Genomic DNA, 27,994 nt, shown 5'->3' on the forward strand with positions numbered 1-27,994 from the left:
CTAGGGGCTGACGAGCCTGCGGATCGAGAAGTCCTGCTGGTGCGCCACCGTCAGCGGCGGTGGCGGCGGCAGCAGCGTGGGCTGGTGCGTGCACTGCTGGCACAGTCCGTTCACCACCAGGCGGCTGGACACCGGGAACTCAGCGCGGCAGCGCTGACACTGCACGTGGGGGCAGCCTGCGCGCCAACGGACACCGATGAGGAACACCATGCTTCACCTCACCTGTACATGGTAACACCTTCGAGCGATGTGAAAAGGAAAATACCCAAATTGACTTCAAATGGCTGTATAGTAGCTCCAAACTGGTGTCACCCTGCAAATTCATTCCAAGTGGATACGCCTGACAATCTCACCGGCCACAATTCGTAAATTGCAATATGTGTCGTAAAGTAATTAACTAAGAAGTTAATTAGTGAATTTATGTTAATTAGATGAATATGTGTTACGATTTCTCGTGCTATCTACTGTCCGCCTCATCGAATAACCCAGCTCAACGAGGAGAATTATGCTACCTGCCACAGGGCGATTTCTAAAATTCCGTAACGCTAAAAATGAACACCCTGTATATTCCGATATGTTGTTTAAATGCTTCGTAAGCGACCCGAGCGGCGCTCTGTCTATGTCACAAACAGGATACAGATAGCAAAGTTTGTGCCGTTTTCTACAAAGCTTGCGCCGTGTTTTCAGAAAAAGATATTAGTCAGTCATGAATAGACAGCACAGCCATAATTAATGGATGAAGGTGACACGAGGAAGTCTCTATTCAGAGTCGTGAGGGTCCCGCGCGCCCCTTTTAATGTCTACGTAAAGGTTAACTTAAGCTTCAAAAAGTGACTTCTATCAATCTGCATGACAGCCGCTGTGTTAGGACGCGGTGGCGCTGACGTCGCCAACAGCGCAGACGAACAAAAAAAATGATGCTCTCTAATGAGTTGAACTTTCTGTGAAAGCAAGATTATTACACGAGGCCGAGTTTCCAAAGGTTACTTGGTAAATGTTATCGTTCAAGTCGTGGAACAGCGAAGCAGGAGAAATGTCAGCGCTAATTATAGGTCCTTGTTGCCCTTCTTGAATGTTAATATATATATATATATATATATATATATATATATATATATATATATATATATATTATATATATATATCTGCTTCGTGTGTCGCTAAAGATTGTATGATATTGTTTCATTTTTCTAATTGCGCCATCATCCATGTATCTACCCGCAGTAAAGTAACGATAGCAGTGCCGATGTCAATCAGAGAGTTTCTGCCTTTAGCGTTGTCATCCCAGGACAACGGTGTCATGAATGACGCAAATCACTTCTGCAACCTCGTGCACAGTAGGGCAATCTCACACAGCCACTGATCCACCACGGCGCATCGTAGGCCCGAATGTGAATACGGGTATAGCACAGTAATGCTGCTTCTTGGGGGAATTGTTAATTCATACTGTGCAGGGGTTTCTCTACGTGGCAACTGGGCTGAGTGAGGCACATAAATGCGCATGCGTTCAGCAATGAACTTCACTTGCTGCATGCACCATGCAGCAAGGGAAGTTCATTGCAATTTCGAGTTACTATGAGCACATGATCCCAAAGCCACTTGACTGACGCTCGCTGTCTGTCTTTCTGCTATATGCTTGGGAAGCATGGCCCGTATTCACCAAAAAGCTCTTAAGCTAATATTCTTCGTAAGAGAAAATTTCAGCCAATCCTGATGCTGAACATATGATTAGCAAAAGCTGCTAACAATGACGGCAAATAGAACACAGAAAGCTTTGTGAATTCGGCCCCATATTTATTTTTGCGAAGGTTCCGTTCACATGGAACATTCGTCCATCATTGCTTATGCTTCTTTAATATCTCGCGATTTATGTTTCTGGCAGCCAATTATGCTGCGCTTAAAAAAGTTGAGTCACTTTAGGATACACCGAAGAGGGTGAAGGCGAAAGCCTGCGCGCTCAAGAGACATTCATTAAGTTACTTGACATTCTCATTCGAATGCGTTGTTACTTCTTATTACTTGTTTTCGAGCTCCCACCGAAGGCCGTGGGTTCGAGCGCCTCAATTAACTATATATTAATTAACTGCGCCTTATAATTAACTTCGCCTTAACACCAAAGGTCGTGGGTTCGACTCCCATAAACGCTCGAGGGTTAGACTCCCACCGAAGGTCGTTGGTTCGAGTGCCTGAATCAACTCTATCTTAATTAACTTTATCTTTTTGGCATGATGAGCGGCATCGCAGCCAGCTGTGGAAGAAGACGAACGCGCGAGCAGTGGCACGAGCGCGCAGCGAGCTCACGTGACTTTCTGTACCGCACGCCGCGTTTTCAAGGGTATACCGTCTGATGAGGCATTTGAGGCTATCGATTTAAAAAAAAATAAAAATAAAAAAGGAAATGGTCAACAGCCACATGGTTGCGGTGGGCTGACAGGCGCACATATGCGTAGCGCACAACGTTTTGCTTGAGCCGGTTACCAAACTAATTTCGCCCACATAACAGTGGCACAACTCTATAGTATGAGCGGCACCTCTTCCGTGCGATGACTGATGTGTGTCTATCTCGTCGTTTATTTTTCACCATTTAGTATAATGAAAGTAAGCAATTTGACACTCTCGTCCGTTTGTGTACGTCTATGTGTTTCAATTGTTTCAAGGCGCGAACTGCATAGCGCGCTGCCTGAAGCACGCTATAATACACGAAGGTGGCAATGACGAGGTGTCTGTGCGGTAAAGAAGGCCGCCGAGATAACACCCGATATCTGCGGCCGTGGTGAGATGTAGGGTAACGGTAGTGAACAACACCGTTCACTTCCCGGCTACTATCGTTCGGCCAGTAGCGGGCAGGCCGTGTGCCGCCATTGCCGCCATGTCGGGCGAGGATGTAATTCCCTAGGAACAAATGTCTACGGGAGACCTCGAAAAAAATTGTTTTTGCTGTGAAAAAAAAATCACTGACGATTACGATACTCCCTAGTGCGAAATTCGAGCGCAGCTCTATATGTGTTCTCATTCCGCAATATATTGGCTGGCACGGACAATCTGTCTCGTGCGGCACGTTGCGAACGGAGCGAAGTGCGGCGCGACTGCCTCGGTGATCTGGAAATGGCGAGAGGAGGCGCGTGGGTGACGCGTGGGCGCGATTCACAGCAGCCGCCGCAGGCAGACATTCCAAACTACGACTCCGGCGCCTTCTCGTAGCCATCGTCGCCGCACTATGCGTTTTGTAGCGTTAGCTACACTGGCCTAGCCAAGCCCGTTTCGCGCGGCACATCAAGAGCCGTGCTGCGCATGCGCAAGGATCAGTGATGTCACACGGCTTGCGCACCGGAGCCGGCACCTCTCGCGCACTCCGCCGCCGCCGCGCGCGACTCACCGCCGCCGGTCTGCGCATTCCAGAGGAGTGACGTCGTAGCCGTGGTAGACGCACTGGCGCCGGCGCGCGCTCGCTGTGCAGTCGCCGTCTGACACTGCGCTGGAGCCGCTGCGCTTCTGACTGGCGTTTGCCAGTGTGGTATAGCCATGGAGAAGGAGAGCGCAAATGCTGCTCAACAGCGCAGAAGAACGGAGAAGCTTGACTCATCGGATCCCGAAGTAGTTACCTGGCAATTAGCGGTTGAGCGTAGGAGGAATACTGTGTTGGGGCCATAGAGCCAAATACTGTGTTGGGGCCATAGAGACGGCAGCGTGTTACTTCACTGATCACCGAGCCGTCTTTGTGGCAATAGAGAAGCAACGTGACGCTGAGCAAAAATAAATATACATGTGCCACATAATACGTATACCGCGTGTGTGTCATTGGAGCAGCAGTAAGCATGACAATCAAGCTAATCCTTGACAATCTAGACAACCAGGAAAGCTAAGAATAATCAGCTGAACCTTTGCTAACGCTACGTATATCCTGGCATAGCCGAGCTAAGCCACCTGCAACTTTTTTCTCACGCTTTCGCCATACCCTCCTCCTCCGCTTTCCTCCTCGCGTCTTTCACTGCGCTCGTTTACGCCGACACCAACGCTCGCCGCAGGAACGCGCGCCTAAGAGCTACGTTCTAAAAGAGGAAACGTGGGAAACGAACCCAAGTACGTGATGGCAGGCGGTCGCTTCTAGAAACCCCGCGCGGCAGCGTAGGGCTCGTCGAGGTACACTCCATCTCACAAGTCGTTTGCAGCACTGCCGAATGAACGAGGCGTACACAGGCAATATCCTTGCGCAGGGAATACAGTTCCGGGCGTAAATATCTGCTTAATGGCGGGAATAGAGGGTTTTATTTTTTAGTTGGCACATGATACCTTACACAGTGATGCGTGATGTTCTATAAGGCCTTTGCACGCGCATGTCGTAAGCCGCGAATTCAGCAGCCGCGGGGCCGACGACGCGGCGCGGAGGAACACATCTCGAGGGGCATTTGGCCCTAAGGAATCTTGTAGCTTCCACAGTGCCGCGAACGACTTCTGGGACTGAGCACAGTACTGCTATGAAGAAGGAGGCTTCATATGTGCGGCCACGCCATTGTTTGAGCGCATGTGCGTGTGAAGGCTGTGCAGTGCTGCCGTTGCAACGGCGACAACATTTACAGGTATCGAGGCCCGAGAACTGAATGCCATCAAATGGCAGCGAGCAGCAAGCGAGCGCCACGGGCTGTAGAAAAGGCAGTCAACTCTGCGTGGCGGCCAGCAGCACTCAAACCATTAACCACGAACGAAGCCGCGTACGATGTGCTGTTCCCCAGATTCAACGCGCGCGCGACGGACGCATTTCCCATGATTTCCCGATTGAAAACAGGGAGGGAATAGCGTCGGAGGAGGTCGCCTTGTGAAGGCTGAATGCCTGACGTCATCCAGCTTGGCGCAGCGCAGCCAGAACTGTCACCTTAAACGCAGCACATCGACAGTGCGGCGTGTATGCACCAAACAAAAACACCTATTTTGATGTTATCAAAGCTCATTATTCTTCGAGTTCGGCTAATTGTTGGGCCTTTGAGATCATTACCAGCTTAATGCCTAGTTTCGTCTCGGAGTCCCCGTGGTATGTACGAGCTATTGACAGTTTCCTACAACAATTCCCAGAGTATAAACTCGGGTGCTACGATCGTTGAGTGAACCATGGGTATGCGAGGATTTGTTTAGTCGTCGTGGTTGTGGCTTCCGACGTTTTCGCGGCGCCAATTGTTACGCTTTACCCGTCGAAAGTTTAATGACATCATAGTTTTCTAAACGCACGAAGGCAATAAGTTTCATGCACACATGCACAATCAGTGTGAATCGTTGTTATTCTTTAAGTTATAGCGAGACAGTTTGTCGTGAATGAATATTTTTCAAATCAACAAAGCCGTTCGATGCCAGAACGACAAAGGTTTGGCAAATCGATGCACTCACGATCATTCGCACTAGAGTATATTACAGCGAAGCTGTAGACCTCTACAGCCAAGAAAATTTTCGTGTCGGCGTAAGCAAAAAACACCAGGCTAAAAATTGAGTACAAACAGCATATCTCCTTTAAAATCAGGCATACTGCATACAGCCAGGCGCGGATCCAGGGGGGATGTCCGGATGTCCTGACCCCCCCCCCCCCCCCTCAGATTTCTGCATCGCCCCCTCGCTGACAGGGGAATGGCCCTGTCCCCCCCCAAAAAAGTATCGCCACCAGCATTCTTCAAAATTATTTTTCGCGAGTACCAGTGGTATGAGCCATGTAGAAGTAAAGCTAGCTCGCTCACAAGCTTAGTTTTATTCCGTAGGGGTGTGGTATCGCGAAGTTGCCGTAGTTATTTTTTCTCATGAACACCTTGGACCTCCTGGCGCCGGCCGTGCCTTACTCTTTCCATCGGTGGCGTCGAATGAACGAGGGGACGTGCCTTTTGCCAAGCACGCAGATGTCCGCGCGAGCGCCTTCGCAACTGATCAACTCAGTTCCCGATTGGGGTGTCATCGGTTGCCTCATTGGCTGTCATCAGTTCCGCGACCAACCTGCTTAATGAAAGAGATCTCTCGCTGAAGTGTTCGTATATAAATAATAACAACTAACAGCTAAACTAAGAACTACGCATAGGCAACTTTTCTTTAACTGTAGCACTCATTGTGATCACAGTTACACGTTGACAATATCCAGTACGAGCACAGTACCGTTCGTACGCTACAAGTTTTTCATTGTAACTTCGCAGTTTTATTGTCGTACATTAAGCATAGGAGGCTCAAAGCCGTCGGATCCGTTTATCTGAGTGGCCGTTCTCGCGGAGCGGGGCGAAGCCTCGAGCAGCGGCTGCGAAGTGGGGGAGCGTGACGTCAGCGGCCAACGCCAGCGCGCGGGCGTTGGCCGCTAACCACGCGTGGTTAGAGAAACGGGAGCAGATGCGCGCCTTGTGTAAAAGGATGACGCCGCGTGGGAAGCAAAACATGTAGACGCCGGCTCGCGCTCTCGGCTACTATACTCGCGGACAACTTTCTGTGGCAATGAAGGGAAAGCTACGGGCGCGTGGATGCTGCACATGTGTTACCGCGCCAAGTAGTCCGGCAGCGTTTGACAGTGCTTTTGGTTGCTCGGAACGGACGCTGAATCGACGCAGCTTTCACGTGCGATGGTTTCGCGTTTTCCCAGACGCGGAAGGGAAAAGCCACAAAATAAGTAAACTTTTACGCTCAGTAATGTGCTCTGTCTTATTTAACTGTTGCTAATAAGCTGTTTATGTTTTCTCTTCCCCAGCCTAAACCAACGTCGTTTAAAACGAGGGACTCTTTTCAGAAGCGCTCTCGCTTGTGCGCGCTTTGCCTCCGTAGCTTTCCCTTCATTGCCACGCAGAAAGTTGTCCGCGAGTATAGGCCACATCGTTCTTGTAGGTGGCGTCGTGAGTCTTCTTCATACGCGGTGATTCGCATATCGTAAACAACCAGCGTAGTGGTTGCCGCGTTGGAGCTCCAAAGCAAACGAAGGTGTCTCAGCCGAACACAAAGAATCTTCTTAAGGAAATCAAGATGTCCCAACAGAACTCCAAAGATGGACCCGTGCTTACGCATTTATAACAAACCTGCGACAGATCATCCCAAGTTTTATTTTAAGAAACAATACAGGCTAGATATACCGGCTGTTCAGAATTAAGCTTTATGGTGTTCTTAAAATTAGGCACTGGGAGGCACGTAAAGACCACCTGGGCAAATAAGTTATGTGGCCAGGGGGACACAAAGTGAGATAATAATTATTGCTGCCAGCAGCCGAATATTACCTAAAATTCAATAATTAACTATTTATCGACTGCAATAAGTGTGTATGTTTGTATTGAAAAGTTAGAGGCAGCCGTGTTTCTACACAGTTTCACTTGATAGAATTCTTCTAGCATGTCTATTCTCCAAGATATCCAACTCCAAATTTTAATTGTCGTTCGCATTATTACGCATGCAAGAGAGTGAGGATTGGCGCAAAGCTCCTCCATGATGTGACGCGGCTGTTGGGTGCGGCGTTTAGTCTGACAACGCGGCGGAGGCATTGGCAAAGATAATAACTGTCCCCCTTCCCCTGACGGCTGGAGAAATAAAAGAAATCGAAGAACCCGTAACCGCTGTCGTAACACGCGACCGCGCAGCCTGTAAAGATGGCGGCAGCTGCCATGCCGAGATAATGACGCGAGCGGAGAAGCCGGAGGGCAATGCACGTGCGTAATGGTGACTAGACGACCGGGCATGGTCATTTCCTGGGCTACGCAAATAAAGTGACTGCTGATTTCCAAGTATTGTAAGTTTTATTGAAATCAAAAGCAACAACTACACCATCAACAACAGAAACCTTTTTAGCTATGCTAACGAATATTTCATATATACTGCCGTTTCAAGTTTGATGTTGTCATGTACGAATCTCATGACAACACTTCACCCATCAGGATGTCAATACCCTAAAAACGTTCAAAATGCCTCCCTTCCACAGCAAGCAAAGCATAAACCACTCCCGCGTCGATTCCATAACTCTTCGCAGTACGACAATAGAAATTTTGAGTCGGATATCTCGGAGCACGAACACGCTAGAATAATTCTTCCGACCGATACTGTGTAGAAACACTACTGTCTCTAAGTTTTCAATACAAACATACCCACTTACTGCAGTCGACAAAAAATAATTGTTCAACTTAAGTGAATTCGGCTGCTCACAGCGATAATTATCCTCTCACTTTGTGCCCACCTGGCCACATAAGTTATTAGCACAGGTGGTCTTTGCGTGCCTCCCAGTGCCTAATTTTAAGAAAACCATAAATCTTAGTTTTGAACACCCTGTATTATCAGGCACAGCCGCCAAGCACATGGCTGTATTGGGTAACGTCCTTTTCCTATAAGCTCGGAGAAACCGATACCTGGCTTCGCTATAGGGCTTCTTCCTCTTTCTGGGGTTTTACGTGACAAAACCAGTTCTGATTATGAGGCACGCCGTAGTGGAAGGCTCCGGATTAATTCTGCCAACCTGGTGTTCTTAAACGTGCACTACAACGCAAGCACACGGGCGTTTTTGCATTTCGCCTCCATCGAAATGCCGCCGCCGCGGCCGGGATTCAATCCCGCGATCTCGTGCTCAGCAGCGCAACACCTGAGCTGACTGAGCCACCACGGCGGGCTACAGGTGTTGGTCTAGTCGTATAAAACGCGGGTTTATCGTGAGCAGAAACAGTGTATTTCGGTAAATGAGAAAGGCTACTATCATCATCATCATTATCATTATCATCATCATCATTGACAGAAGCTGACCCCCCCCCCCCCCCTCAGAAAAAACCTGGATCCGCCCCTGCATACAGCTCCAGCACTCGCTTTCAAAAGAAAAACCACAAAACAAGCATTGAAACCACATGATGGATGATAAGGCGAGTGTGAACAACCGGAGCACTCTCCGACGCGAAAGGGGTTGACGTCATTCAAAGCCCTCGTGAAAAAAGCGTCTCTGGTTCCACTCTTTGTAGAGCAACGTGTGTGAATTCAAGTGGCGTCATGACGTCACAATGGGTAATCGTTGTGGGTGTCGTTTACAGCGTTCCTTCGCCCGCGTGTGTTTCCTGGTAAAGATTACGGTTGCGTAAGCTACTCCGAGTGGATACGAAAAGTACCCAACTGCATAGAAATCACGTAGTGACGTCACCACGGTCTAGCAACTCATTCAGTTCATTCCAGGCTACCATGGGTAGACCACAGAAAGTAAAGACGCCAGAAGAACAGCGTGAATATAATGTCGTTGTGAAGTAATAAAAGGCGTGGTTAAGTATGTACATTTCACTTGTCTCTGGTTTCAGTCTTTGTAGAGCCACCTGTGTTAATTCAAGTGACGTCACAATGGGTAATCGTTGTGGGTGTCGTTTACAGCTTCGCTGTCCAACCACCTTCACAGCGTGGATTGGAACCACAGTTTTTTTTTTAGAAATATTCCAGTGCACTGCAATTCGCACTTGGTCTCAACCACCGTGCTTGTAGCTCCCGTAGGCACAAGCGGTAGAGTTCGCTCTAGTAAATATTCTAGCAAACTCTACGGCTCTCAACGCTGTGCGGCGTACACGGCCTATATGTATCGGCAATCTGACCCTTCGTGGTTATGGCTTGAGGTTCGATCGTCACCGCTGCTTCATAAGAAAGCTGGAGGCGACCCTAATCCTCGACTTAGGTGTTTGTTAGTGGCACTCGCACCACGGCGTTGGTGTACCCTGGTGTATTGTTTGGGATAACTTTGCGTTTTCATTGTGTTAACTTTGTGTTATTAAAGTGTAGTACACTACACTACACTACACTACACTACACTAGGCCCGGCGTCCTCGTCGTCTACTTCCATGGCGAACGGAAGGGGCGGGAAACCGAACTCGGAGGAGCGGGCGAACGGAACTGGAGCCAAACCTTGGAGCCAAACCATTACTGATGCGGTGGGTATCTGATGTGTGTGGCAATTAGACTTTCCTTAATTGTTTCTAATTATTACTGTCACTTAACTAACTCAATTTGTAACTAAACTTATGCTCTGATGTCATATATATCATCAACATTAAGTAGAACCATCGATTTCGTACAGTTTTTGTCTTTTATGATATATTTTCAATTAAAAAAAACATTTTTTTTAATTTAGCACGAACCGGAAGTCAGTGGTCGAACGGAAGTCACTTCTTAAGAAACAAAGAGTGTCACTCGTTGCTCGATCGTGCCACTAATAAGATACGAAACAGCTGAGAGAAAGCGATCAAACAGTGCCTTTTCACTATCGCGTAGCACCAGAAGCCGAAAAGACAATGTGGCCAGTGACGTTGTGTTTTAGGCCGGGCTGTGTGATGCGTACCTTCTTGATGCGTCTTCATGTGCGCACGCAGGTTGCAGGCCAGGGCAAATGTCTTGTGGCAGACGTCGCAGGTGTGCGGTCGATCTCCTGGGAAAGCGAAGACAGAATGAGGAGAACGGCTTTTCTTTAGAGGCGATGGAATCGATACAGACAAGAAAATGCTATGCTGTATCGGGAAGCGTTGCGCGTACAAACGGACAAACACAGGAAAAAGACGTGAACGGATAGAGAGGTGGGCTTGATTTGCAACCCTCCCCCCTCCTTCTCCCATCCCCCCCCCCCCTTCCTTTTTGGGGCACGTGTCAAAGCAGTCTATATATTGTGGCTTCTACACAAATAAAAAACCAGTTGAAAGTTTGCGCTCTATCCGTTCACGTCTTTTTCCTGTGTTTGTCAGTTTGTACGCGCAACGCTTCCCGATACAGCTATGCACCAACTCGCCCAGCAAGAAGTTCTTCTAAAATGATATGCATTGAAACAATTGGGTGCACAAAATTTAAAGCTATATAGGTGGTATAGCTGATTTCATTGATTTATTGCTTGATTGATTTATTGCTTGATTGATTGATTGACTGATTGATTGATTGACTGACTGATTGATTGATTGATTGATTGATTGATTGATTGATTGAGTGAGTGAGTGAGTGAGTGAGTGAGTGAGTGAGTGAGTGAGTGAGTGAGTGAGTGAGTGAGTGAGTGAGTGAGTGAGTGAGTGAGTGAGTTTAGTGTCCCAAATCAAAATAGAGGTGAGAAACACCACAGCGGAGGTCTGTGAAGTAATTTCGATCACCACCTTGGTTTCTTTAAAAGGATACTAAAGAGAAATAATAAATCAGTTTAGATGGCATGATAGACTACTCTTTAAAAACTGGAATTGATTTAATTTCGCAGTAAGTGGTTTATTATTAGGAAATAAAATAAAGGTTAGTTTTTTTATTTGATTTATTTATCTTTTTTTTTAATTTCGCGCCCAGACCACAGCACCCGTACGTCAATATGACGCCACTTAGTTCAAACAATTTTTTTTCGCATTTCGGTCATTGTTGTTCAATATCGGTTCTTGAAACTTGCTTAGTTCAGTCTTGATCTTTTCGAACACAATATGTAGTCCATCATCTTTACCGATGAAAATTTAAATATGCCCTATCACGTGCCGTCAAAATCCATGACGTCACGGCGATCTGGTGCGGGGACTTCAAGGCGGCTTCGCCGCCCGCATTTTATTTTTGCGTCTTTTCTGGCTTGCAAAGCTTCTTGTCACGGTAAGGGTAGGCTTTTCTTTTTTTGGCATTGAAAAAGCGTAATTTACTAATACATCTGAAACGATTTAATCTTTAGTTACCGTCCCTTTAACATCGTGCACTAAAAGCGCGGTGCGCGAGCGTTTTGCATCACGCAGGTTTTGAAACTGGAGACACGGAGGCGTTGAAAGGAAGAGAGTTTAACCTGAGTAGCCGTCCGGTTGGCCGCCTTGCACTGGAGGAAAGCGCACAGGTATGGTGGCCACCACAGTTCAGGGAAAGAGAAAGAAAATGCTGATGGTGAAAAGAATATGTCAGCGTACATGCGACGACGCGCATGAGAAGATCACAGTCTTTCGAAAGAGACGCTAAAGCGCAAGCAGCTACTTGCATATATATAAGGAGAGAAAAGAGAGAAGATGGTGAACGGCCGCTTTAAGGAACACTAAGCAGCAAGACAGAATTAGTGTAGTCTGCTGAAGCACTTCTTTCTAAAAAAATTTTTTTTGACTCGGCAGTGACGCGAAAAGGTCGATTGCTGGAGAAGAAATTCAGGGGCAAAGTTTCCGTTTTTAAATATAACGCATAACCAGTGTCGGTACGACAATATGACGTCGCGGATTACACAGCATTTCGCGCACATTTCTGCTTCTCTTTTTTACGGGAAAATGTGCCTAGAGATCCCTATATTACTTAGTAATGCACTGAAATGCTTGTTCATCGATGTAGTTCCTTGTAGACGCTGTCCGAGTGTCATGATGCCACGAGGCGCTATAGAGCGGGAATGGTGAAGTCAGTATTTCACTCTTACATGTTTCTTTACTTTTTCCTTGTTTTAACCCTTTTATGACGGCACGCGTAATAAATGTTTATTTTCTATATAAATGGGCAACAGACATTAAGAATAAGCATAATCAACAACAAAAAATATGTTGCGACATTATTATTTATTTATTTATTTTTTTTTTTTTTGCTCCAGACGGGCTCATTCTCCTCGCGGGGCTTCCTCAGCCGTATCTCACAGACATCTATTCAAGCTGTCCGTACGGTAGCAAGATTTATTGTTCCTTAGCACGCATGATCTGGCAATGCCCCGCGTTACCTAACTGCCCTCTATCCAGCGAAGCCGACTAGGAAGTGGCACTCCGGAGCCCATCGCTCCATACACAACTACACGCGATCCAGAGGACCCGAGAAAGGGCGGAACATCACGGTATTCCTGCCCCGACTTGGACGCGGCAAGCGGCTTCCGCGGGTCCCCGTTAGCCACCTATGGTTTCCTTTGGAAATTGTGCACACAGATCTCGTCATATGTGAACCATAGGTGCACATTTCCTTTTCTTTACGTCATATGTGCCACACTACCGCAGAGAGAAATCTTGCATCGGTCTGTCTCCTATTTGACCGTGCTTCCAAACAGAGCGAGTCGCGTGCCAAACTTCTTATTCCTGGTCCTGTGTTTCCTGCTAAGAGCCAACAAATGACGCTTACTGCCCGTCATTCAGTGTTGGCCGAAGACACATGGCCAGGAAACTCGGCGCTCAGTAGCCGAAACTGAGCAAGAAAAAAGTTTGTTTTCCTGATACGTTGCCTGTAGGCAACACTCACCAATCAAGGGTGAACGGCTTTACAAGGCTTTCAGCTCCCTGCAAGACTGACAATTCTGTTATTTCAGGAACCGTAACTTACCAATGCAGTTTAACTTAAGTTTAATTATTTACTGTTCATTGTGTAAGAACTTGACGCAAGAGGAACTGCTGACGACATGAGGGAAATACAGTGTTGCGATTCTGTATTAAAAGAGAGAGCGCGTCTGAAGTGCGGGTGCTGGACATGCGGTACACACTTACCGGTGTGCAGGAACAGGTGGTTCCTGAGGTTCGTGTGCTTGCTGAACCCGCGGTCGCAGAGGTGGCACCGGAAGGGCCACGACCCGCTGTGTACGTACGCGTGCGTCTTCAGGTCGCCCGGAGTCGGGAACGACTTGGCACACACGGGACACTTGTGCGGCTTCTCCTGCGTAGGCGAAACACGATGGCACTGGTCAGTATCTCTTGCTTCCTGACCAAAGTGTCGGTTTGGAATATAGTTGTTGGTAACTCACGGTAACAGATTAGCGTCGCGGGAAAAAGGCACGAACTTCCTGACGTTTTCCCTGTGCTGTGTCTTTTGCTGGCGCCGTCAGTCTTAATTGTTTTTGCCTTCAATGTATGTAGAGGGGATCGAGCAAGGTTCGCAATGGAAATAGAACGCCTTCCTTCCCGCTAACTCAGTGGTCTGTATTACCCATATTTAGATAATATCTCAATCATAAATAATCAAAAAATATTTGAATACAGATCATCCCACTTTTTGATGAAGCCGCTAGAGAATTAAAAATACAGATCAAAAGTTAATAATGAGGAAAAATGTGTTTAACAGTGTCAGCCTCCCTGTAGCAATAATTAACATGCTTTCTTTTAGGCACGATCAAGGTGTCCGCACCTAGAGATAAGATATAATATAGAGTAACATATATAGAGTAAAAAATAAAATACGGGGTGATCATTTCTAAGTTCTACGGAATTTTTTAATATCGCCTGTTGCCGATAATATAGTTCTAATCCGTTATTCAGAGACGCGGGCATTACTTGCACGAGAAATTGAAATGCATATTCATATATCTAACTAAAATTCACTAATTATCTTCTAATTAATTACTTTACGGCACATATGGTAATTTACGAACTGTAGCAGGTGAGTTTGCAAGGCATATCCACTTGGAATATGCCTTGCATATGCCTTGCATAAGAATGACAAGAGTTTGGAGATACGCGCCATCAAACTTTCCGTAAAAAAATGCACTGTTTGTCCACTCAATTCTTTTTTGCAGACCGCCAACGTATTTTGTTCGACATTTGGGTAAATTATATCACGAAATTGGTGTCATTCTAGAAATTCATTTCAAGTGGATGCGTCTATACAACTCACCGGCTACACTTCGTAAATTGCAATATGGGCTGTAAGTTAATTAGTGAACTTGTGTTAACTAGTTGAATAAGTGTTTTGATTTCTCATGCTGGTAATGTCCGCCTCTTCGAATAATACAGCTCAAGGAGAACAATTATGCTGTCTGCAACAGGCGATCTTTATTGGACACACACACACTGATGTAATCATCATGTGGCACACAAATAAAGCTTACGGAAACTGGACAGGAAGTCGTTTGTTTTTGCAATCTGGGGCCGTATTCTTGGACGATCACTTTCGGCCTTCGCGTGACGTAGTGCTCAACCAATCAATCAAGTCATCCGGTCTTGCTCAACCAGCCAATAAGCGCTCGCACTGAAAGTGATATCGCCGAAAGCCAACGTCCGAGAATACGTACGTGCCCTGTTCTATACACCTGCATTACATGCGGTTGTAGCGCATCACCACTTAATGTGCCTAAAGTTGTGTAAAACTGAAAAAAAAAAAAAAACTCCCCGCCACCATCATGCCGAAGGGGAGAAGCACAAAGTGTATAGGATGTACAACAAGAGCACCGCTCGCCTTGGAGTGCGTCATGCGGTGGTAGTACAGGTTCGACGAGGCCGTGAACCGCTTTCCGCACACGGGGCACTGGTGAGGCTTCTCGCCCGAGTGGATGCGGCGGTGCGTGTTGAGGGAGCTGGACGTGCTGAACGCCTTGCCGCACACGTCGCACGCGTGCGGCTTCTCGCCTGCGAACGGACACGTATATAGTATACCATAACAGTTACTGACAAAGAATCGCTCGGGTGGCCAAGCCAAGCCACGAGAAACAGAATGTCGTCACCACTTTTTGATGTATCAGCAAATCAATGAATGAATGACATGCGCTACTTGCAGTTCTCAGTTTTGTGCTAGTCGAGACAACAAGCCGTGTTTCAAGTTTATTATTTGCACAATATATCGTACTTCTTGTACGAGAAGAAAAAGGAGATGCCGAGGGGCTTGATTAATCACAACCAAACGAAGAAACAGATAGATAATGCAGAGAACGCATAGGGGAAATTAATTGTGAATAATGGAAATTTAGAACTATTGAATTAAAGGGAGGGGGGGGGGATGAGAGCGCACCAAAGGATAATTTGCCGCATGTAGCAGAGGAACCCACATCTTCGACATTACAGGTACGGTGCACTGACAGTTAAGCTATCGCTGCGCTATCCTCTAGTTCACTTCCTTAGGTATTTGATTATATCTATACAGGATTTAAGCTCAGGGAGTGTTAGCCAGCGACGCCCACGGCCAGCATCCTTTTGAACTGCAGGCGTCTCGTAGCAGGAGAGGTTAGGAGCAGGAAACTGACCGTAATTCTTAGAATCGTATGACCGCACGTTGTCAACTGTATCCATAAGGCCAAGAAGCAGCGCTCTTGAAAAAGACAAGAGAAGACAGCGCTCGTGTCTGTCGTCTGCTCTATGTCTCGTTCAAAAGCGCTGCTCCTTCACTTAAGTGTACCTACCAACCGGCTTAAGTTAGCGCACTATTAACTGTAGTACATTTCTCAATTATTACAATTAAGTAATCGTGGTAATTAAATACGCGACCAATTACCCGTATGCGTGCGCATGTGTCGCCTGAGCAGGGAAGGCCGGTCGAAGGTCTTGGTGCAGAACTCGCAGCTGAGCATGCACTTCTGCCGCCGCTTCTTCTCCCTGCTTTTCCTCGCCTGGTTCGGCTGCGTAGGAGAGAAGGAGATGTAAGTGCGATGGGGGAGGGCTGGGAGCGTAACCGGAGGAGAGACATACATCGAGTCACCTTATTTGAGCACCGAGAGAGAGAGAGAGAGAGAAACTACATGAATGTTGCTGGGGGGTTCGGCTCGCTACCCTACAACAATCTGGTTTGCTATCCTACATTGCGGATGGGCACATAGAAAAAAAAAACGGAATGTAAACCGCAGAAATAAATCACATGAACGAAAGGAGGCAAAGGAATGTCTAGAGTCGTTTGCATTGGTCACTTGAACGTATACCTCGAAAGGATCTTGATCGCTTTCTGTCGTGCCGACTGTGACGTGTCAACTTCAGTTGTATATAATTTATGTGACATATAATTTTATTAGTTTATTGCAATATTGTAGAGTGAACGGACTACGTCATATAACACAAGCACTGCTTCTGTAGCAAATACCATGCGGCTCAAGAAAGAAGAGGCGCACGAGCCTGATACACACTGTAAAATAATGTACACCCTTAAAGGTGAACCAGGGTGTTAATTATCTGGCAGTGCACGGTTACACGCGGCTACCCATCTTTATTTTAACTATACCACCAGCGTCTCCTCCCTGGTGTCTCCTCCCCCATCCTCACATAGATGCGATGACCACTTACATAGAGTAAGTGGTCATCGCGACTATACCCCAGCCAACAGAAACTTCCGTTTATCCCGGCTCAAGGTCTTCGAACCGGTGTAGCTGTCCCCGCGTACCTGAATGTTCTCGTTGTTGGCCTCCGAGGTGGACGGCGACGAAGAAGAAGAGCAGGCCGACGTCGAGGTGATGGAGACGGGCGTCCGGAGAAGTCCTGAAGACGACGACGACGTCGACGACGACGCGCGACACGAGCTGGGGGACGCTGATGACGCCGAAGTCGACGCTGACGGCGACAGCAGGTTCTGGGACAGGTCCAGTGGGAAGTCTGCGTGCAACATCGAAGTGAATCAAGCTACAGGGGCCATATGTTACGGGGAAGCTATCACGGGCGCCACTATGAGGCGGCGAAAAAAAAATTAAACGCGATAAAAACAATTACGCGACTTACCACGTGGTTCACTGTTTATATTTTCTTTCCCTTTTTTTTTTCTTTTGCTTGTTTTTATGCTGGGTTCAGTAATATTAGATTACTTTAATCTCCTTGCCCTGTGTTCATTGCACTCGCTGTAAATCATTTACTCCGAATACATGGCGACGCCTAGCTACAGAGTCGCGCATGTAGTTAATACAGGAATGCAGGAATGCCCATCACTGCAACCACGCAGTGATGGGCATTACTCCCATCATACTCCCTCTTACTGAATACAGTAATGCCCAATCGCAATTCAGAATGCATGAAGGAAGACTAGAACAACTTGTTTATATTTATATTTCTGGCCATGGAGAGTGCAGTTGTACAAAAAATAACATACCTATTGAAATTTTCCGTATGCATTCCAATAATTCCATAAGAATTATACCGAAACATGCCAAATTATCGGAATGATGTGCCGAACGTTTCATTAGGGATGATTCGAATTAAAGATCATTCAATACAGTGATTAATTAATGAATAATTGGCTTGCTGAACTATTCGCAAGGGACAACTCGCTCCACTGTATAGCGCATCAAAAACGCTATACTATATGCGTTAAAGTTTCTCGTCTTTCACTCAAAATGTGATTTATCGAACTCTTCGTATATGCGATACGCTGGGCACTACATGGATATGTACATTACCCTATGCACCCCACAAGTTAGTCCAAATGATACGTTCAAAGTATCACAACGTCTTCCACGCGAACAGATACACCCATGTAATTCTATAGAGCCCAGCTTTGCCATCGCTCGCTTAACTTTCACGTTCCCCTTTCACTCCCGATCAGAACCCGTCGGGGGATGTCACTCTTACGCGAGAAATTGTGTTCATTTCGAAAGGCGTTCATTTTCTGCGCGAAGACTTAAGTACCGCCGGTAAACTAATACACTCCCATCATTTTCCTGCTTGGAAATTCTTGTGCTTTAGTGCCACTCCATGTGTATATTGCGTATTTTTTGCCCCCTCAAAACTGAATTTTATTGCGAATGGTCTTGTCCTCGTTCTTCATTTGGTTTGTTTCAGTGTTTTCTTTTTCTTTTTTTTCATCAATATTGTGTGTTTGACATGATAATTTTTGAATATTTCAGCGTTGCCTGACAACTGTAATGTTTCCGTCGCACGCTTACTTTTACTGTTACAGATTTAAAAAATAATCAGGTACCTATGTTTGTGCCCAAAGGGCGCGGTGTACTGCACTAGTGAATAAATTATATCTGAAGGATCATGAAAAGCGACAGGTAGAATATAAAAGCCAACTTATGGTTGTTACTAACTCCAACAGAAAACATAATCTAAACCCTTTTTACAGTGCCATGAGTGACCCCACGCTAGTGAACGTTATGCAAATGCAACTACGTCTTGCAATAACACGGTTTAAGCACAGAAGACAGGTGACTTTAGATTCTGTAAAGAATGCTGCAATGTTTTTTCTCCCCGAACAGCAGTTAATTGGAATCGGCTGTGCCGAACGTTGGAGCAGTTAGCCGAGAGGTGCTCGTATTCACGTCTCTTGCTTTTTGCGTTAGTAATAACAGGGCCCTTCAGTAATACTATAAGAGCTAGAATTTTATACGCATTCTGTTAGCATAAGAATTATTCGAAGTGTTATTTGCGTTTCTACTCGTTCCGACACGAACAGCACCGAATGTATTTGCATTGTCCAGGAGCAGCGTTCTCTGGCTTTCGCTGGTGCCACGAGCGTGTGTGCGCACACACATTAAGCCCGTTTCAGAGGGCGTTTTTCGCAGCTGCGATTTCCGCAGATGCGAAATTCGCAATCCCGTTTCACATGGATCTACGGCAGCTGCGTTTTTCGCATACTCGTTAAGCATTCTGACTGGCGATGACGTATGAGCGAGCCGCTTACTATTGGTCGTCTGTTTCCACCGCAACAGTGGCTGCCACCGCATCTGCGTTTTTGGCAGAGAAGTTCAGCACGCCGAACATTAAAAAAAAAACGCACGCACGAAGGGTCCGGCGGCCTATTTTCCGCAGCTGCGAATTCGCACGTGCGAATTCGCAGACAAAATCGCACCATGCGAAACGGGCTTTAAGCGCTGCTGCTGAGAAGCTTTGTGCACAGCCCACCATAGTGAACATGAAGCTCAATTTATGTAATATTTTACTTCGACGCCGACCAGCCGTGATGGTTTTCCTTAAGCCTCTTCTCGTCCACCATCGAGGCACGCTTCTCATTGCGCCAGCGTTGTGAAACGCCTTCAGCGCAGGGTTAAACTTTGCCATTGCTTTCAATGCTTCGTCTTCGGACAAAGCTGACTGTTTTGTATCCCGTTCACCTCGGTGTTTTGGTAGAGACTGATAGCACTTTCAATGAATTAATAAATAGAAAAAAAAATAGTGGTGAATTAGCACTAAATGAGAGAGAAATTCATTACGTTGCACCTCTTTGAGGTCCGGGATCCACGACTTAAACCGCGTTCAACACATCGCAAAGTGTTGTTCAGCAGCTCACTCGACCCGCGTCCGGCCTCTTCGAAGAGCGAAGTGCAACTGACGGAGTTTGCGAGCAGACCACAGTCAGTTGCACTATCTATCTATCTATCTATCTATCTATCTATCTATCTATCTATCTATCTATCTATCTATCTATCTATCTATCTATCTATCTATCTATCTATCTATCTATCTATCTATCTATCTATCTATCTATCTATCTATCTATCTATCTATCTATCTATCTATCTATCTATCTATCTATCTATCTATCTATCTATCTATCTATCGATATACACTCTCTTCTAAGCTCTCCCATCCGTTCTCTACGTCTAGCACGTGACCGCCTTCCCACACTTTTTCACACTTTGACACTACTAATGCTAAAGCATTAAAAGCACAGTGCAACCCTAGCTAACCTTGCAGGGTTCTCTGAAAGAGCCGGCGTTCCAGTCCAACGGCCGTCTTGGGCGTCGAGGTGGTGATGCCGAGCACCTCTTCGGCGCTGTCGTTGAAGAAGGCCACCAGCTCGGTGTTCGGCTGCACGGGCCTCAGGACGCGGTAGAGCACGGGAGCCTGCCTCTGCTGCGGGGACGCGCGGCTGGCCACCAGGTTGACTCGCGGCGACAGGCGCTTGGCGAGCCGCACGAAGCGCACCCAGTTGCAGTGGCGCACCTGGCGCTCCTCCACCTCGCGGATCTCGTCGTAGCAGCCCAGCGAGTGGCGAACCTGAGAACGTGTACACGCACACAGCTTAGAGCGCGCCTTTGTTTTGTTTTTATTGCGATGGCAGGTTATATGGACACTCCAGGCACATTTCTGCCGTCGCCGTGAGGTTCCGTATAGACGAGGCAACCTAAAGGTTGCCCGCGCGGCACTAGCGCCGAATGCTCCCCTAGCGGATGGATGGAAGTGTTGAAGGTCGTCGCTATGCCAGCGTGCGCCCGTGTTCTGCACGGCGCAAGCGCTCGTGCGCGTTGTTTTCTCGATGACGAGTGCGACCTCATCAACCAGGAAAGGTGGCACGCAACACTGCTGTGTTGTTTATTGCCATAACAGCCTCGAAAACACGAAAAGTCGAAAGCCGCCCGTGAAGCTGTACAGATTTCCAGGGAAGTGCTACGAGAAGGAGAGACGACAAGCATAGATAACTGCAGTGCGCCGAGTCAAGTAAGTCACAATCTTTCGCATTCGCGTGCAATATCACGACCGCCCGATAAAAACGAAATAGGAATGTGCCTCTATTTACCGCACGGCCGTTTGTTTAGTCGTGTCGCGTAGTTGAATCGTACAGTGACATCCGCTGTGTTAGCATGGCCATAGCCTCCTATAGGAGGCTATGGCTTAGCGGTAAATGCATAAGTGTTGCGCCGCTAAGCTCGATGACGCAAGCTCGATTCCCGGCCACAGCGGCCGCATTTCGATGAGGGAGAAATGCAAGAACACCCTTGTTACCGTGTACTTTGATTTTTGTGCACGTAAAGAGCCCCCTGTGGTCAAAATTATTCCTGAGACCCCCTATTACAGCGTGCCTCATAATGATTTCGTGGTTTTGGCATGTAAAACCCCCGAATTGAATTGATGGTACTATGCGTTCACTCGCGATCAGCAAGGACGAGCCCAAGAGAATTGTTTCCCTTTTCCAAACGCTCCAACTTAAATTACTAGTTGTGCAGGTAACAAAAGGGGCCGCGCGCTACTTGTCTTTTGTGTGGTGGCAATCCGTACTTACTGCAAGCCACGGTCGTTACGTGCGTCGGTAAAAGCGACAGATCGGAAAGCAGCCGCTCGAGATGTGCGCGTTTTGTATGTTGCTTGGTAATGCTTTCTAGGTTCACAATATGCAAGGTAATTGCCACCTTGGACACTCTTCCTGCCAAGAATTTTCGTTTCGTGTAGTAGACGGCCATCGGTGCGAGCTTATTTTAGCTGCGGCGGGGGCATTCGCCGGACCAGGAACTATAGATTCGCTTTGATTAGGCATGTATCGCTAATGCTTGCGCTCGTACTGCTGGTCCCAAGGTAATTCTCGTTCGTATAGTGCCATGCTTATTGATGCCTAGTGCATGTGTTCTTTCCGTGCTCACAGTGCTGATATGACACTCCCTGGGAGCCAAAATGAGAGCAGCCATGCGTGTGCGCCCAGCTACCAACGAAACCAACGGCAATCGTCACCGTCTCTGCACATCTGTGCAAGCATGCATGACCGCTTCGTGACTGCACCATAGAGAGATAAAAGTGCCTAAATTACTGAACTCGGTGTCGTATACAATCTTGTTGGACACCTGCGACACGCACTTGTCTTTCACTGTCACATCACCGTCCACAATTTGTTCAACGCCATACATGTGTGGAAGCAGGCGCTCCCCTTTCTTGAGGTTGCCGCCACGAAAAAAAGCTGTCGGCGTCGGCAACCTTCTTGAAACCGCATTGCAATCTTTGCATCGCTGTTCCGAAAGCAGTCGATCGCCGCCGTCGAAAACGGAGCGCCGTGAGCACGAGCAGCGAGGGAAAGCGCGGGCGGAACAATGTAAACAAAGCGGAGACTGCGCCACGGCGCGACCGCGCTGCTTGACATTTCCACATTGGGGGCGCTGTCAAGAGGCGCCGTAGCGCCGTCTGGCGATCGTTTTCGCGTCCATAAAGTCCGAGGGCGATAACATAGTCGCCGCGCGCCGCATGCTGTATGTGCGAGTGAAAGCGTGCGAGGGTGAGCCGGCGATCGCGGCTCAATCTCGCGCACGCAAGAGAGGGAAGCGGGAAGGAAGCGCGCCTTCTTCTGTCGCGCGCAACGCTCCGGAGGGAAGGGGCGTTCTACTCCGGACGGCCCGAGCGGCCGCGCGCGCCCGCCTGGGCCGCAAGGCTCCCGGGGGAGGGGGGCTTTCTACGCCGCGCGCGCCCGCATGGCCGCTGCATCTTGAAAGCCTTCTACGGCGGGGACAGAGTGTGCTATGCGCTGCGTTTTCGCGGCTTAGTTCGCATTGAAGCGAGAGGCAGCACGAAGGTCAATTCGCTGGAGTGAGTAAGCGCGAGTGAGAGTGAGGTCAAACGCTGGAGTGAGTAAGCGCGGCTGCTGCCGCCCTTACTCACTCCATCGTTTTGATAGCGAGTCTCCGCGGTCATCGCGTGAGATGCGTTCATAATTGCTTGTGCGCGCGTGACACCATGCTTGTTCATTTAGTCAGTATGCCTATGTTTACAAGTTTATACGGCCGATAAAACTACCATCCTTACTTCGTATAGCTGTCCACTAGTTTGCTATCGCACTCGATGCTTCGCCTTTCGGGAGAAACTGCGCCTTTTTAGAAACCTGTATATTCTACAGCTATAAAATCGATAACAGACAATGTCGTCACTACCACCAGCACCACTACCACCACCACCAACAACAACAGGATGGGCTTGCAAGTCAGCGCTGGTCCTGTTCTTGCGAGTTATCCGTCGCGTCTTCCTTTAACTTCCCGAATTCCTTATTTCATGATAAAAGAAATTGCCTGCTCCAAGAGTCCTTCTACCATTTATCTTTACGAGCGCATCGGCGAACGCTACATTATTGCTTTTAAAGCGGATAACCTTCTTTGGTCCGTTCGGCCGTTTTCGTGGTAGGTCGGTGGTACGACGCTGGTCGGACTTGGGCGAGGGCAGGCGAGGGAACGAGCAGAGTGAAAGTACGCGTGCACTCGCGAAACCGAGTGGAGCGGGAAGGTGGGTGGAGAGGGGCGCACTGTCGCTTATATCTCGGTCGCTCGTTTGTCGCTCCGGCTGATCCCTAGAGTTACTGCGTGGACTCCCTTTTAAATGGAGCCTATGCAGTAACTTCTGTGCTAATTGCAGTTGGTGAGTTTCGCGAGCAAGCAAACTCAGCGCTCCACTGCGCGATAACGAAAACTACTGAAACGCGAAAGCGCGGGCGGCGCAGAGTGGAGAAAACGAAACCATTCGTCCCCCCGCGTCGTTGTCATGAGTAACGTCAATGAGTTCTTTTTTTTTTCTCTAAAAATGAAATAGAACTGCACAAGTAGCATTTTCTTTAGTCTTATAATGCAATAAAGTTATCTGTGTGTCTGTCTATAGATAGATAGATAGATAGATAGATAGATAGATAGATAGATAGATAGATAGATAGATAGATAGATAGATAGATAGATAGATAGATAGTAGATAGAAGATAGATAGATAGATAGATAGATAGATAGATAGATAGATAGATAGATAGATTCAGCTAGGAGATCAGGTGGAAGGATGTGCTTCTTGTTACTTCATTTCTTTTCTACCTGGTGGTTGCTCAGTGGCTATGGTGTTGGGCTGCTGAACACGAGGTCGCGGGATCGAATCCCGGCCACGGCGGCCACATTTCGGTGGGGGCGAAATGCGAATATATAGATAGAATATATGCGATAGATATCTATCATGTGTCTGTCTGTCTATAGATAGGTAGCATTATAAATGTTGGAAACCTTCATACCCAGCTTTTCCGCGACATTTAACGGACAGCAATGACATGGCGGAGTAGTGAAATGCAAATACAAAGTTATATGTAAAGTTCCGTACCCCTGTGTACGTTGCAAATAAGAAAACGTTTGCCAGCAGCCAAGTTTTTTTTTTTTTTTTTTTTTTTTTTTTGCACGAGGAGAGAAGAGAGAGAAAACAAGAGGTGGAAGGCAAAGAGGTTAAGCAGATTAAATGTCCGGTTGGCTACTCCGGGTTTGGGGGATGGGGTAACGGCAGAAAAGATGAGAAAACAAGAGAAGATAAAAAAAGAAAACAAAAAAAATGGATCAGTTCGCACAGTTTTTCGATTAACCCCTTTGCCTTCAAGAAGCACACTAGCGCGTTTAAGGCGATTCGGGTCGAAGTCGGCGGGGACCAAGTAAAGGGACGGTTGTCAACTTTGCCGAGCGTGGTGCTGATCACTTTCCTTTGCGCATTGAAACAGAGACAATCGCACAGAAGATACGATGTCGCCCATTTGCACCCAGAAACTTAAGATTCTGGCCTTATAGAACGCAAAAGTTAAAGGCAGCTGGCAATGCCTCTTTAAAATTACCCCACTGACTTCATGGCACGTCATGCCACTTGTTTGAAGCCCAGCAGGGTTTAAGTCACGTCTACTCAGTAAAAATACTAAGACTCGGCCACTTTCGTGATATGCCATATAGAGATATGCATTACTTTCCGAACTGCTACAGGCATGCTTTTTGGGAAACTGTCAACTGACACGCCAGCGTGTCTCTGAGCACATTTTGAGGATGTATATTTCGAAAGCGGTGCTAGTGTTATGATAACTGTTAAACAAACATGACTACGCTACTGCTATAGGCTTAAATTTCGAAATTACCTGTGCTTAAATGGAAATAATATTCGAACATTAATTTTAGTGAATCTTTCTTAATTAGAGAAGCTGAACAACGCGATTTCTCGGGGAAACAATTTTTTCCTCTTCCAGAAATTCACCTAAGGAGGTAAACGCCTTCTTAGGCAGTCCCGGGTGACTATTTAGAAATCTGCCCGAACTAAGAAAGAAGACACGCACATACACACACTAACCTGACATAATGGGACCGTAACGCTTCATTGTGAGATTACTAAAATAAATTGTGCTGGTTTCAAACGATCTTGTGGTTTCTCAAGTTAAGCTTCTTGAAGTTAATTTGTCCGATTCATTATAAGGCAACTACAAACCTCTCTCGCGCCCTGTTTGCTGCCATTCAATTGTTTTTAAACATAAAACAATAAGAATTAATTAGAATGTTATAAATTGTTGCCCACATAGTGTGTCCACGTGTGTTACTGCCGACTTGTGCACTGTATATATGCATCTACGTGCTCGAGATATGTTGAAGGTTATACATTCTTTGGGAAATTACGCGATAAAATGAGTTGTTGGTTGCGAAACGTAAAAAGCAGCATGGTGATCGAGGTAAAGCATGCAGCCTCCCCGAACCGCAGCGTGCTAAATCCACGAATCCGAGCAACGTCGTAGAAGAATCCACGCATTCCCCCATGATTTCCATGGCGGCTGAACGCCTGCAACACCAGATTTCCCACTGGCTAACTTAACTAGTATGAAACCCCGTGAATGTGGCATCTGGATGACAGTGGTTAATTGTTAAATTACTACGTCACATTAAAAACAACAATAATAAGCACTTAATAAGTTTCCCTTACTTTTTTAAAGAAAACGTTGTTTTATGCATTGAAGAACAAAAGTAACTAAAACGCCAATTAATTTTGTCTCACTCTTCGAAATTTATTACCCGGAAACTGGTGTAGTTCTGAGATTTCGTTTCAAGTGGATACGCCTTGAGGACTCACCGGCTGCAACTCGTAAATTTAAATGTGTGCTATAAACTAATAAATTTAAAGGTTCGTGAGTGCAATCATGTTAATAATTCAAATGATCATATAATAATAATTTTGATTTATCGTAGCAGTAATGGCCGCCTCATCGAGTAATTCATCTCAATTGTTATTATTTTTGCTATCTGCAATAGGCCATTTTTTTTTTCAATTGGCGCACTGGCGAGGCTGTTTGGCAGCGAAAGTCAAGATCAAGTTTGTCTTCAATTTTCTCTGCCTATAAACATTCTTTTCCTTTCGCGGAACTCGGACACAGGCTAATATTTGCATACTTGAAATAAACGCGCTCATACTACATCCACAAGCATCGAATAAATGCAGATAGTGTTCTACCAGTCAGATGCGATGTAGTGCATAATAATGTAGTGAACAGCCGCCGTCATACTTAACAAAACACACTAAAGGCACATCGCTATAGTCACCTAATTGTAACAAATGCAGGCTGCAAGCACAGAACGTGGCAGGCCTTGGAAGGAAGATGCATTAAGCTACTTAAACCATAAATCACCAGCGCCACGCCTAAGGGTAATACATATACTGCCATGCATCTACAGGAAAAATGGAAAGGCGTTTAAATGGGCACTAAAGCGGTTATGATTGACCTGTACTAGTATATTACCCTTCTACGTTACCGAAAAATACCCGCCTACTGCGAGATGAAGTTTGATAAGTTAACAAAAAAATTCTGGAGTTGTACGTGCCAAAACGACGATCTGATTATGAGGCACGCCGTTGTGGTTGACTACGGGATAATTCTGACACCGTGGGGTTTTTTGACGTGCACCCATATCCAAATACACGAACACTTTTGCATTTTAACCCCATCGGAATGGGCCGCTGAGGTCGAGATCGAACCCGCGTCATCGAGCTCAACAGCTATAGGCTACCACGGCGGGTAGTAGATAAGCCAAGAAATACGCAACAACGGGGAGGCAGGAGGCGATGCCGCTTTGAAGTTACCGCGCCACCTATCATCGAGGCCGTAGTAAACAGTAAACGCCGTAGTAAACGCCGCTGTTACAGTAAACATGGACTGCATTGTATTCCAAAGCAGCTAAAGCATAAAGTTCGCAAGGTTCGAAAGCTTTTAGTGCGCTACGACTGTGCAAACCTCAAAAAAAAAAAAAAGAAAGAAAAAGAAAGTTTTAAATTTGTGACGGCACCGTTGACGTACGGCGCTGAGGCTTATAGGCGCGAAATTCAAAGTGTGAAAGTTCGGCCTTCATTTTCTTCTTTAGTAATAAACATGTTAGCGCGTAATTAAGGAAAGTAGAGTTTTGACAGACTACTTTGTCAGTGTAAACTCATCTAATATTTCTGCTTAGCATAATTTTAAAGCGTGTTCGGGTTAAGCGTACGTAGGCTGCACATATCTGAAAAAATGGAGCTGCGCTTACGTACGTCATTGTCGTCCAGAAGGCTGTACACTTCCAGTCGATCGAGGCGCACCGACCCTTCGGCGGGAGAGAAGACCTTGCCGGCAGGAATGGCCTGGTTGGCCCACAGCCGCACTTTCATGTCGTACGGGTGGGTCTTGGACGTGGCGTCGTCCTCGTCCAAGTCGCTGTCGTGCTTCGAAGAGTCCTCCGCGGTACTCAGAACCAGGCTGAACTCCGGCGGAATGAGCACGCACGTTTCCATGGCGACGGAGTCCTCTACGGCAGGTTAAATATCCGCGGCACGACACTTGAAGGACGTCTTCCATGTCTCATGGCTCAGCGCTGAAGGCTCTTGTCATCTTTCCGTCATTGCTGTACGTCGAGAATCGCTTGCCCTCTCAGCGACCAGCAAAGCGTATTCTTCGAGTACGCCGTCGGTTTCCGAACAAAACAGAACAAACGTGTCTCCCGGGTAGAGCT

General features: G+C 46.9%; 1 protein-coding gene across 1 annotated transcript; it reads right to left on the reverse strand.

The window, feature by feature from the left end:
- On the reverse strand, positions 1–27,976 carry LOC119456622 (zinc finger protein 3 homolog). Its single transcript, XM_037718447.2, has 8 exons — positions 27,537–27,976; positions 20,195–20,504; positions 16,960–17,168; positions 16,084–16,207; positions 15,055–15,224; positions 13,374–13,539; positions 10,283–10,369; positions 1–176 (listed from the first exon to the last, which is right to left on the reverse strand). The coding sequence occupies exons 1-8, from the start codon at positions 27,774–27,776 to the stop codon at positions 1–3; spliced, it is 1,482 nt and encodes a 493-aa protein (XP_037574375.1). The 5' UTR covers positions 27,777–27,976.
- Positions 27,977–27,994: the final 18 nt, after the last annotated feature.

The sequence above is a fragment of the Dermacentor silvarum genome, chromosome 6 (genome assembly GCF_013339745.2).
Source record: "Dermacentor silvarum isolate Dsil-2018 chromosome 6, BIME_Dsil_1.4, whole genome shotgun sequence".
Taxonomy (NCBI): Eukaryota; Metazoa; Arthropoda; class Arachnida; order Ixodida; family Ixodidae; genus Dermacentor; species Dermacentor silvarum.

Excerpts from the sequence above, each read along its gene's own strand:
- LOC119456622 (XM_037718447.2), bottom strand. The coding sequence starts at position 27,776 with ATGGAAACGTGCGTGCTCATTCCGCCGGAGTTCAGCCTGGTTCTGAGT. Across the intron at positions 20,505-27,536 it reads GCCTTCTGGACGACAATGAC|GTTCGCCACTCGCTGGGCTG; the intron begins GTACGTAAGCGC and ends ACACGTTCTCAG. Across the intron at positions 13,540-15,054 it reads ACCGCATGACGCACTCCAAG|GAGAAGCCGCACAAGTGTCC; the intron begins GCGAGCGGTGCT and ends TCGCCTACGCAG.